The 13,616-nt window shown below is 33.0% G+C and overlaps 1 protein-coding gene across 1 annotated transcript; it reads right to left on the bottom strand.

Annotated features, from left to right (window-relative positions):
* Positions 1-268: 268 nt before the first annotated feature.
* On the bottom strand, positions 269-2,750 carry RPT2 (Phototropic-responsive NPH3 family protein). The gene is made up of 5 exons (XM_078974026.1): positions 2,602-2,750; positions 2,418-2,487; positions 1,946-2,323; positions 1,086-1,817; positions 269-955 (listed from the first exon to the last, which is right to left on the bottom strand). Exons 1-5 carry the CDS (start codon positions 2,661-2,663, stop codon positions 467-469), a joined length of 1,731 nt encoding a protein of 576 aa, XP_078830152.1. The 5' UTR covers positions 2,664-2,750; the 3' UTR covers positions 269-466.
* Between the last annotated feature and the right edge of the window lie 10,866 nt (positions 2,751-13,616).

Here is a 13,616-nt window from a genome sequence, read left to right as displayed (position 1 = left end):
TTGAAACAAATTCCGTAATTTTATTCTTAAAAATGATATTTTGATTTTAAATAAAACATAAACAAATCGATTTTTTCTGACTGTGAACAGATATTGTATTCATAAAACATCTGCATTGCATAAAATAAACCGATATATAATTTGTTACGATTCTTAGAACCAACATTTGAATTGGCTTATTTTAAAATTTGTTTTTTTTTTTTTTTTTTTTATAATCCAACATATACATATATCTATTTTTCATTTTGTTTTCATCAAACATTGGCACTACATAAAATAAACAAATATATAATTTGGTACGATTCTTAGAACCAACATTTAGGACGAAAGAAATCTTTAATTTTCTACATACACACTTGGGGGACTCGCTCTTGTATACATACAACATAAAAAATAAATGAAAGGAAAAAAATCACACTTCACACCGGCTAATCTAATTCATCAGTATTCGAAAAGGTTTTCAAGTCTAGGAGATGGAAAACCGTCTCCTCCTAGGCTTTGTAAGGTCAATGTCGTTGACATCATCAATATTAGAAGTGTCCTTTGAACCGTTTTTGAACGGATTCAACTTCCCCAATGTCTTAGACATCGACGAGAAGAATTTATGCTTCTTTGCATTACCAATTCTAGAAGACGTTGATCCCACTTGATTCTTGTGTTGTATATCAGTTATATAAGCCTTCATTTGCAACAATTCGGATCTCAATGCTTCATTTTCTTTAGCCAATGAAACGTCTGCTTGTACTTGAGATCTCATGCTTAAAGCATCGGGTGTCTTCTTCTCATCTGTACCACTTCGTATCTGTAGCTGATCAAAATAAAGCGCATGCAACACTATTTGTACGGGTAATCTTTTATTTTGCGACGCGTGTACTCGTGCTTCGTAGGAGAGTTTTAGTGGGTCCATTGCGCTACAAACTTTCTCACGTTCAATTTCGTCTAAAGTTGGATGAGCCTGAATGTAAATGTTGAATAATTACTAATTGGCATAGGCAAAAAGATCAACTTTTATATTTCATTTCTAAATATAAATATTTTATATAATTTCTGTATTTTGAAAAAAAAAAAATTAATAGTAAGAATACCTTGAGGTATATATCAATTGCGCGGTAAAGATCATCATCAAATTTCCGTGAATTTTTTGGTACCAAATTGGCAATTCCGTTGAACTTTGAAATGGTCAACTCATCAACCATCGCGATTTCACCGAGGTACGCATCAATGGTCTTTGCAACCCTAAGCATCGCCGTCGACGAGACTTCTCTGAAATCACCGCCGTTGAACACAGACACACTCTTCTCCTTCTCCACGAATCCAGAAATGATCCTCCGTACGCTCTCCAAATCAAACAATCTCTCTCCGTCGAAAGTGTATGACAGCACAAGCAGATCATCGATGGTGACATGCTCTAACATCGCTGATATCCGTTTCTCCAGATGCTTCTTGCAAACATCATCGTTTTCGAGGAAGATCGCCGTTCGGAGGAGGCAACAAAGGAAGTTAATCGGAAAAGACGCTCGTTGATTTTCGATGGGGAGTAGAGCGACGACTGACTCTAGGAGCTCTCTTTGTTTGTTTCTGGAGGCGGAGTCGATGGAGATCGAAGATTTTATGGTGTTACCGGAGTGGTCGCGGACGAGGCCCGGTAACGCTCTCTCGGTGTAGGTTATGATAGCGCTAGCAATTGTGAGTGCTTTTGCGCCTCGTGATTTCATCGAAGCGATTATTTTCTCGAAGAAGTGTATGTGGACGATTGATAGCTCTTCTGTCCACCAATTCGGCGGCGAACGGCTCGGAAAATTTGCTTCGTTACACGCCTGCAAATGGATTATTCATTCAGATATATTGTTCACGATCTACTGATCGATTAAGAAACCAGTTCCTAATTGTCAGAATTTTTCAAAATGATGAAGATGCAGAAACACGTTGATTGCAATTTTGTTACCTTAGCACTAGCCACTTCAACACATCGTTGGACAATGTTGATCTGTTCAGCTATGGGAAGAAGATCTTCACATGATTTTAAGACGACGACGGCGCCGGAGAGGCTCGTTAGGGCTACCTGAAGAAGGAAATCGTCCGTCCGGCCGGCAAGGTTGCCGTCACAGTACTGATCTGTCATGTCGAGATACTCTGCAGCACAGCGGAGAGCTGCTACGTTATGTACAGTAATTTCGAAATTGACACCATAGCAAAACTTTGCTGCCTTCTCAAAGATCTCAGCTCCTCCAGGGATACTCGAGAGGTCTAGCTTTGCCAAATCAGGTTCTTTTGATTCTAGTATTAATCTTCTTATGTAATTGCTCTTTGCTACTAACATGAACTGTCATAACAATACACGATTAGATCAAATAATCACTACTGACTAATTGACAAAATTCATTTCCAAAATTTCTTCCATTATCGATTTATCATACCTTGTGAAGAGGAAACTTTGCTTCACCAACTTGTATAAGAATATCAGTTGGGATATCTTGAGAGAAAACCCTGATTAAAATACAGATCAAAGAAAACAACAATGAGTTTTTCGAAAATCTCAGACAAAGAACAATTAACAACACCGTTTCAGGATGATGTGTAACTTGAGTTGTGGATGATTACCATTGTCCAGTTCTCTCCATTGCAAGCGTAACCCTATTGGTGTTCTTGGCATAAGCAGCCATGGTTTCAAATTAAGATATGGGAGGTAGGATAAGGTGATGATGATATCGAGTGTTATGGGTTATATAAGGACGTTAGTAATAGATCGAGTAGACGACTAGTCGTATATGTTACCTTTTTTAATTCACTTTTAATAGGCTTTTGTTTGGACATTAGGAGGAAAATATTACATCATGGTCAGTTTTTTAGATATATTGGATATCTTACCAACTACAAATTAAAACTATTATATTAGGTTATCTACTCAACTCGTAAAACCTTTTGCATTTTTACGAAGTCTTAGATGCTTTTTGATAGTTTTTTATTGAATCAATGTCCAATTGAATTAGAATTGGAGACAACTTCTTACTAGACCTGGTAATAGGTATATTATAAGCTATATAGCCGAATCAATGACTTCTAAATTTCTAATTATAGTATCAAACAATTTGAATCCAAACTATAAAGCAAAACATCAAACTCAATTTCGAGACTATTGATGAAAATAATGAGATGTCTTTCTTGATTTGTAATAAGACATTAGTTTTTAACCGTTTGGTAATGACTGTAGTATAAGTTGTTAGACCTTTATTTAGACAAGGTCTTGAGTTTTCTAGTTTAAAGATAGAATTATGGAAGACATTGTAACACATCGATTAAAATTGGTAATTTTAATTTTTTAAAATTTGTGACTTGTACATTAATAATACAATAGACATCTTGTTGATATATGCAGTTGCCAACTAGGAGTTAGGAGGGAGACCTTTTGGTCGAACATAATGTCTAGCATCAATGACTACGCCAACGCCATGTGGTGGTGGTCGGAGTTTCCCTCCACCACAAAATCTTGTGGCTGAGCCACCTCCAAGTTTGGTTCTTAGTTTTCTTTTTCACACAGGATTATTCTACAGTTTGGCCCACTAGGGTATCCGGTTATGGCAAATGATAGTTATACACGTGGATTATTGTCCCCCAGCTACGATATCTAATCTCATTCCAAGATAATATTTTATAATCACTGCAATTCCATCCAGCAACAAATCTTTTTTAGGAAAGAAAATCGGGATTATACGTCCATTACGGCATCCGCAATATATTAGTTTTTCACAAGCTTTTAAAGAAGATCAGGATACTGGGCCTTCTTCATTGTTTTCCAAAGATTTTATTTTTTTAACTTTATTAAATACACCAATTAACCATACAATAAAAAAGAATGATATATTCATACGTCATTATCCTTTTCTTTTCTTTTACATACTCAAACACTCACTGCAAGTCGCAGTATAAAGTGAAACAGCAAAATGCCAACACGGATTAGAACATTAGGTGACGATGGATGCATGAACAATTTGATAACTCCAACCACCCAATTAAAGACATGGTTGCAACAATGTGCCGATGAGTTAAAGCCCGATTCAAACGAAAAAACAATGACACATGTGATTAGATCATCTTCGGTTGGCGTACTAAAAGGCACGCAGAGATGGCAAGGCCCAGGTTTAAACGCTCCAAATGCCCATAACGATGTTGTTTTGCGTGGCATGCACCAAGGGTGGTTATGGTAAAAGTTTTTTTCTGGATATTTTATTTTGCTTTTTTTTTTTTTTTTATCTGACATTAAACCATTAAATTCTTATTAAATTTTCTTATTAGTTGATATAACAATTTCTAAACTTGATATATTTGATATATGTAGCACCAATAATTTAGGACCAGACGTTTTAACCATCAAGTCTAATCCCTCGTGAAATAAAAATAATTGATTTAAAAGTTTCAAATTTAGTTAATACTAAATAATAGGGATATGTATAGGGCGATTTGATTCGGTTATTGAACAAAACCAATTCATAACAATTACTATTGGTTAATGCATTTTGGTATCCATTAGATATGGTTAATATTGGTTATAGTTAATGGTTTTTTGTCGGTTGTGGTGTTGGTTAATGGTTAATATTGGTTAATCATGATGTTCAAAAACGATATAAAAAGTGATGATTGAACTGATTGCGAATAACGTTCACAAATTATAGAATTAGCCTATTGATTACCAAATTAATCAATAGTGTAAGCCCAATGTGTGATTAGATGATTGCGTGTATCTATGTGATTAATCTACGGTGATTAGATTGCTCATTCGTCTCTTGATAAGATGATTAATAGATTATTTTTTAAATTTTAATTAATCTTGTGTAACATTCCTAAAATACAATCCAAAAATTTTCATTTTAATTTAATAATAAAACCATAGTTATCAACCCATTTCATCAAAACATAAGTTATGATATCTCAAACATTGTTATCAGAGTTTCAAAACATCAAAGTAAACATCACATGCTAAAACATCTTGGTGTGTGCAATGCAGTCATCCCGAGCTCTTCTCTTTTGCAATTGGAAGTACCTGAAACTAAAACTGAAAATCGTAAGCACGAAGCTCTATGAGTCTCCCTAATCTACCACATACCATTAGATAAGTTCGGTTCAGTTATCCATTGAATTTTCAGGATAATTTAAAAACCAATACAATGAAAATGGATTTTGAAATTTCAAAACTGAACCAATCTAATTATAATTGGATATCTAATCTAGTAAGTTGGTTCAAACTGCATCGGTTAAGTTTTGCACACCCTTGATAAAAGCAACAACAAAATACTTATCTAGAAAATTTAAAGTCATGTTTCTTTTTCCTGAAAGAACTAATAAATTTGTATAGAACATCTTAATTTTTTTTAAAGTACGTCTTAGGGGTGTAAACAAGCCTAATCGAGTCGAGTACTGTCAAGCTCGAAACTCAACTCGAGCCTAAATTTCAAACTCAAGCTCGAGCATGATAATGTAATCGACACTCTCGAGCTCAACTCGACTATTTATTAAACATATATAACTACATTAAATCGAAATGGAAATACAATTAAGTTCATGATCTTGACTAAACTTAGCTTGATTATGTAAAATATAAATAAAATAAAAGGTAAAAGTATAAATATTGCTAAATTCGATTAAACTCACGAGTCGAGTATTTCAAGACTTAAGCTCGACTCGATAATATACTTGAATAGCCCGAGCGCTCGACTCGACTTGAACTAAGTCGATTTCGAGTATTTTCCAAGTCATTTCTGAGTATCTCACGAGCTGGTTCGACTCAGTTACACCCCTACACCCATAGTACTTCTTAAAAAATAACCATTACTTTTACTCTTAAATTCACTGTGCGGATGTTAGATTTTGTAGTATGGTGTCGAATTTCACAATGCGGATGCCGAATTTTGCAGTATAAATGTTAGATTTCGCAGTATGCATGACAAAATATAAATTTTTTCATAAATGACATTTGTAAATTTGTAGATTTCATTTGCGAAATCGAAGATGTCATCAACAAAATCGTAGATGACATCTAAAAATCCATCACGCATATGACATTCGAGAAATATGTTTTCTCAAATGATTTTGTAGATGAAGTATAGAGGAATTCATAGATGTCATTTTAGAAAATTTCCCCACTGAAATGTTTTTCGATTCTTTTAATATATATATATATATATATATATATATATATATATATATATATATATATATATATATATATATATATATAGCAGTGCACCCGCGCAAAGCGGCGGGGCGTGTAAATTCTTTTAGTGATATGTTTCCTCTACAAAAATGTTATGTTACAAAAGAAAGTACACGTCGAAGACAAAATAATCAAACTATGGTGTTATTTGAGAAATGAAGTCATTTTTTGTTCCTGGACAGTGGACTTTATAGTAGAGGAGGGAGCAAAGAAGTATATGCGATTGGAGGGATATTTGAATCAACATGCTAAATTTAAGGATATCTAAAAGGGTTCAAAATTTGAATGAATCCGAGATTTGAGGAAACCATATCAAATTGTTGAGAAATATAAGGAGATTTGATGATAAATATTTGAATTCAAAATATGGTTAAAATTTAATATTAATTTATTAATGATTACTTGTACTATCAGCTTCATCATTTGGACGTCTTAAAAAAATATTATTATTATAATCAATCTATTTTTAGAAATAGTTAGATTTCTTTTATAAGATAGTAAAGATATATATATATATATATATATATATATATATATATATATATATATATATATATATATATATATATAGTTGTCAAAATCGCGATTCTGATCGTACGATCGTACGATCCTACGTATGTAAAACGATCCGGATCGTAAAAACATCGTATTCGTGGTAGGATCGTAAGATCGTAGGATTGAGATCTGATCCGATCCTACCTTTCTTTTTTTTTTTGCAAATGAATTTTTTGTTACCATTTTATGTCTTTTACCCTTTACCAATCTACCATTTATCATTTTTTATTGTAACTTATGACTAATATTTTGAAGTTTTTATAACTTTTGAACGAAAAATTAAATGTTTGAAATATTTTTTATGATTAAATATTATAAATTAAAATTATACTCTATTTTGTGGGATTTTAGGATCTCGATCCCGATCTTGCAAACCCAAAAACAATCCTAGGTAGGATCCCGATCTTGATAAAATTGATGATTTTGTTTTACTAATTTGGCAATTTTTTAATTATTTTTTTGAAAATAGTTAATAGGATTTGAATCTACATGTTTAATTTACATACGAGATGTTTTTTAAGTGTTGACACAACTCCAGGGCATCACTTTCATTATTAGGCTCACAAGGGTTGTTGCTACAAAATCAAATCTACTACTCTCGTTCAATCCGTGAGTGAAAAATGATAAAGAATTACATTTTCTAATTTCAACAGGCATTTTATATTTACCGTCGATATTTCCATGGTTGCCCCTGAACTTTAAGTAAGTACTATGCAGCGCTTCAACAATTCATTAGGTGCTAAGAAATTTCTCAAACTCTTCTTTTAGTTTATTAACACAATTTCCAGAACAAGAACGAAAATTATTTCCTATCTATATTTTAAAAGTAGTTTCCGTGATGTGAGTTGGGAGTAATATTCTATTACAAGACCCAAGTTTTATCTCAGGGATTGTTCCATGAATCTATATTGTTATGTTATTTACCTCTCATGTGTTAAAGTATAGACCTTCAAATTTCGAAAAATAAAAACATAGGCCTTAATATTAAGTTGCATATAGTATAAACCTTCTCACGATATCTTTTCGATCAAATGTGATACTTTGTGTCAAAAAAAATAAATAAATAATAATAAATAAAATAAAAAAATTCAAACGAATTTTGAAACTAACATAAAGTTACATATATTTCATCAAAACTACGAAGAAAAAGAAATCTAATCTTGTCTCTATATGAAAACGTCATAATTCCTACTCGGAATGCATTCTCGTGACCCCATAAACAATACCAAATAAATTAATTATGATTTTAATATTCAACGTAGACATAAATTTAAAAAGTCTGTTTTTATTTATATTGTCTTCTCTACGCACTGAAAACCTGTACCATATTTACCATTTATGATTTCATCCATTAATAGTTATTCCAGTCGATTGTGGACATTAGATTTTTTTATGCATATTTTAAGTGGTTTCATTATTAATTATAAAAGCTCCTATCGATCGACCCATATATCAAGCAAGACATTAGTCTCTCTTTCTAGAAATAAAAAACTTATACATCTATATAGAAGTTGATAAAAACATATGTACTAGAAGTTTGGTGGTGAGGAATTGGTAATTGGTTGATGAGAGAAATAGTATAGAATTATTGTGGTGGGGGTGCATGCATCGTATTCAGTATTGATTATTGAATATGGAATATTGATTATCCGTATTTGTCAAATCTGGTCCATGATGGCTAATGGGTCCAACTATTGGGCTAATATGTAGAAGCGATTAAGCGAATATGTGGTTGCAGTTTCTTTTGTATACTTGCATTGGTTGGATGCAATAAAGCGACCCGTCTTCTCAGAAATGGGAGTGTGGGTCCCAGTTAAAGCTGGCCAAAGCAACACCGCTTTTTGTCGTGGAATTCGGACATTCAGTTACTTAGTCGAATCTTGTCTTCAACTCCATGACTACATACATTTTAATGTTAAGAGAAATCAAAACTCTTAAAAGAATTGAAATGTAACTGTAGATGCATTTTAATTGTATGTAACGATAGGTTCCAGTATTGTAAATTTAGTTTACCAAATGTTAGGATTAAGAGGAAAAAACAATTTAATGGTTGTGACTTGTGACGAGGTAAGAAAATCTATAAAGAAGAAAGAGTAATACAAACTGATTGTATTTTATAGTACATTACACATATTATTCAATTCATAACTATATACTATACATTTTATTCCACCCGGTCGTAAACCCTAGGTCTAGCCCGGTCGGTGCATAATGGGTTGCACCAACGAATCCTAATAAGACGAGAGAATATGTAAGGGCCAGGGGTGTTCGGGATTTGTTTGTTTGGAAAATCTTATACTTTTTCGTGTAATTTTTATAGCATATGTGGTGGGACCAAAATAATAATAATAATAATAATAATAATAATAATAATAATTGGATTAGTTATTAATAGAAAAAAAAATTGATTATTTTATAAGTTCGGAAGATGCCATAAGTTTATAGATTGTTGTTAATGTTTACAAAATTTTCTTATACCTCCGATCTCTCTTTTTATCTCAATGTCACTACTAAGATTTAATAACGACGAGGATTGTGGTGTACACTGTGGTATAGTTGCGGTCGTAACTGGTTTCAGGACCAAAGCTACGGTGCAGGTTTGTGTTGCTCAAGAAGGAGGTATGTGGTGCTCTATTAAAGGTATTCGAATCTGTTAGTGATCAGGTTAGACTAATATTCATTAGGGTTTAGGTTAGACCAAGAGCCTACGAACCATAGTTTAGATCAAAACCCTATTGCTGACCATAATGTGTAGTCGTTGTCATCCACTCTGCCGACATTCTTTAATAGTCGTCGGAGGTGCCTTTTGCCTCATTCTTTGGCTTCTTTTACTACCTTGTCTACTTTTGTCTCCTCCTCAAATGCCCATGCCTTTAAGCCTTCGAGCCTTTTGTATCCTCTTTGTATGGCCCCTCTCCTCGGCTGGCCTCTTTTTCTTCGGGTCTTTTTCCTGAGTAACCTCTTCTGATGTTGTTGTTGCCTTCCCCCGATGGCATATTCTCTGTCGGACAACCTCTGATATGCAGTCGTCTTTCTTTCTTTCTTTCTTTCTTTCTCTCTCTCTCTCTCTCTCTCTCTCTCTATATATATATATATATATATATATATATATATATATATATATATATATATATATATATATATATATATAGGTGTGTGTGTGGAACACCCATTTTTGAGGTATCAAAATTGTCAATATGAGGATTTTAAGATTTGGCGATTTTAGGAAAATAAAAACATGTTGTAGCAATGCGAGTAGTAGTGTGTGCGCATCAAGTAACGTTATAAGTAGTGGCGCGTCCAAGGCAAGGGTCACAACGCGGAGCCACAATTAGCCTAAACCCTAGATCTCAGGCCTGGAGCCCTATTTAAAGAGTATGATATTTAGGGTTTGCCTCATTGATCCGTCTCCACCTCCATAAACCTTCTGACTTCAAAACCTTAGCCTCTCCCCTTCCTCTTTGTGCCTTTGTAGTGTTTCGGTAACCTTTATTGAAGAAGCAAGTGGATTTGGTACTCAAGAAGCTAAATATATAGTAGATTCAACCTTTTAGCCTCCTTCTGAACGTTTGTAAATCATCAAGTGTCACAACCCCAGTCGTCGGCCAAAATGTCGAGGTACACGACGTAAATCAGTGATCATATTTATTGAACATACATTAAACAACACAAATATAATCTTCTATTTACCGAAATAGAAATTACATTGACGATAAGTATAGTTAATTCACTACACACACCTAACAATTTGGCATTTACAATGATATACTACAATATTGGGAAGTATTCTATGCAAACTCTTCCGACTTGCTAAAAAACCTAAGAATACATGCATTAAGACACATTAACAAAAATTATTGGTGAGTTTTACAAGTTTTGAAATAGAGTAATTTTATAACCAAAAGTATTTTATAAAACTTATCTAGTTGACTAGTTTTTATAATTCGTACTTTTCTATAAAAAATATATAAATAGTTGAGTATTAAATGTGTACTTAAGCTCATTTAGAAATATTGTTTGTTCAAATTCGATAGTATAAAATTTGGTGAATATATAAGCAAATCAAACTTATATCAAATTTTTTGGATTCTCATGACCAAAAATGAATTTTACTAGAGATTTTGAATACCAATTTATATAAAAATAAATCTGTCACCGTTTGTGAAAACATAAAATAACAGTTTCTCTTTTGAAATTCCGTACAAGCAATTTTATAGTTTATATGTAAAACTCGTAGATTTTGAGTTTATACAACTTATAAGGTCGTTCTGTGGTGGTTAGTAAGTGTTAACCTATTTAATTTGAGAACCGACACCAAAACAATGGGGTAAACTCCTCCCACATGAATGTAGAGTTTTATTACAATAACAAAAGGGTTTATATGAATAACTTATTAACTGTAAGTTAGTAAACCTTGGTCAGTCGTGTAGACGTGTAGTGATGTTAATTAAGTTTCATATGACTTGATTTTGGGCAATGACACTTATCATTTTGAATCTTGAGTTTAGACAACTTATAAAGGTCGTTATGTGGTAGTTATTAGGTGTTAACTTACTTAATTTGAGAACCAACACCAAAACAATGGGGTAAACTCCTCCCATGTAAATGTAGAGTTTTCTAACAATAACAAAAGGGTTTATAAACAACTTTTTAATTGTAAGTTATTAAACCTTGATCAGTCGTGTAGTCATGTTAATTAACTACCATATGACTTAATTTTTGGGTAATGAAACTTATCACTTTGAATCACAAACTATCACACTACATACAATCTCTTTCAACTAGTATAAGTGAACAAAAACCTCGTATAAATCATGTTTCAAATTCAATATGGTAATAAAACAAATCTGGAATGTATGATGAGCCTATAACTGAACTATGGATGCGAAAACCTCTGAGGTAGCACTAAACCGTGTTGAGAACATCGGGTAGCATTGGACCGTGTTGAGAACATCAGGTAGCACTAAACCGTGCTGAGAACGATGGGTAGCACTAAACCATGCAACAAACAATGGGCAGCACCGAACTGTGCTGAGAACAACGGGTAGCATTGTGCTAAGAACATTGGGTAGCACTGAATCGTGCTGAGAACATCAGGTATCACTGGACCGTTTTGAGAGCATTATAGATTCTAGCAACCATATGCGGTGAAATCAACTCATGTATATCTATACCAAATAGTTTATCATTCCTTATAGATTAACGGTTATAGAGCAGAGGATAGGGACCAACACATAGAGTCTTAATGTGGTTATAAACATAGCCCATGCAGCTTAGGAAATGATTACTTATAAAGCTTTTAGAAACAAACATAGCTCATATAGAACATCATGTGGGTGTGATGGATCCTAACGATGCGTCTAGGCATCCTAATCCTAAACTCTCCGATATAAGACTTTAGAATACTTATAATTCTTTGATTTTTAGGGATGATTCTGATTTAAGTCTTTTAGTATTTGAGATTTGTAAGACTTAATATATTCCTAAATTTTATCGGATGTCATGAAGAAATTCGATCAACCTACTGATTGTTTTTGTAACATTTTCTAGGTTTCAACCAACATGAAACCAACAATTCCCATAATATTGGATAAGTTGCATCAGTGATATGCTATTTAATTTATTTGGTAATGAATTTTAAAACATGAGAATTAGCTATGTTATCACATATGATGAATTTCATGTTACACTAAAATGATTTATATTTTTATAATAATTATAAAAATAAAATATAGCATTTATTTAAAATCATTCTATGTGATGATCAAGTGTATAATAATAACAATTGATTTTTTGTATATTTTCAATTAATTATTATGTATTTGTTCAACCTTCGTTTATCAACCGTTTAAGGTAATGCATATTTCTTTTGTACATAATTATGTTGAATAGCATATTTGGTTATATGTATAATGTCTTTTCATGCTTTCTCAACATATTCGTGCATGTAACACCTGAACATCATGTATTTTCTTTTTTGACCCAAAAGTATAATTAAGTTGCAAAATTAGTTCTTACATCAAGCGTACTTGGGGCGTACGTTTGGTGTAGGTCATTAAAAAGGGTCGCGTGTGCATGTGAGTACGTTAGGCGTACTCATGAGTATGCTGAGCAAACATTAATTTTTAGGGTTTGAGAATTAATTAAGCACTAATTTTGCATCCATCTCCCAAAAACGTTCCTTGCAAACCCTAGTTCTTTGGTGTGTGATTTTGAGCTTGAAAATAGTGTGATTTTGTGCTTGTGAATGAGGAAGAAGGTGGTAGATCATCTTGGAAGCTCAAGGTGACTTAGATCCAGAAGTATCTCAACCACGAGCATCCCTTGAATGTATAAAGCTTGGAACTTGATGAATGTTTTCCTTGGATCTTGCTAGTTCTTAAGTTTTTATGCATTTGGGTCCCATAATCTTGATATTCATGAGTATGGCTTACTCTAAACCATAAGATTTGTCCTTTCATACGTTTTTGAGTGCTAGGAACCATAAAAATGTGATCTTGGTCCCTTTCTTCCCTCCATGCAAGAGTTATGATGCTTTGGTTTGTGTATTAAGTTATGGTTTTAGTTTTTGGACTTCTTCTAGCCATGGAAAGTCAGAAACTTGGAAACTTTATAACTTAGAATGATATTTGAGACTAGATTTGAGTATTAGACATGAGATCTTAATGGAATAATGTGACATCCCCATTTTCACGGCCAGAAAAGACCGATTTTATTTATTATTTATAAAAATCAGAGTACCTCTTTTAATAAAAATGTTGCGGAATTTGTTCCCAGTAAAACATGATAAATACGTTATCAAAGCATTTCCGAAGAAAAGTATTTTTATTCATTTTAAAACGTTTGGGATGTC

This window comes from Lactuca saligna, chromosome 9 (genome assembly GCF_052625555.1).
Source record: "Lactuca saligna cultivar CGN05327 chromosome 9, ASM5262555v1, whole genome shotgun sequence".
Classification (NCBI taxonomy): Eukaryota; Viridiplantae; Streptophyta; class Magnoliopsida; order Asterales; family Asteraceae; genus Lactuca; species Lactuca saligna.
The sequence above is the reverse complement of the archived record's forward strand: the minus strand, read 5'-3'. Positions and strand labels throughout refer to the sequence as shown.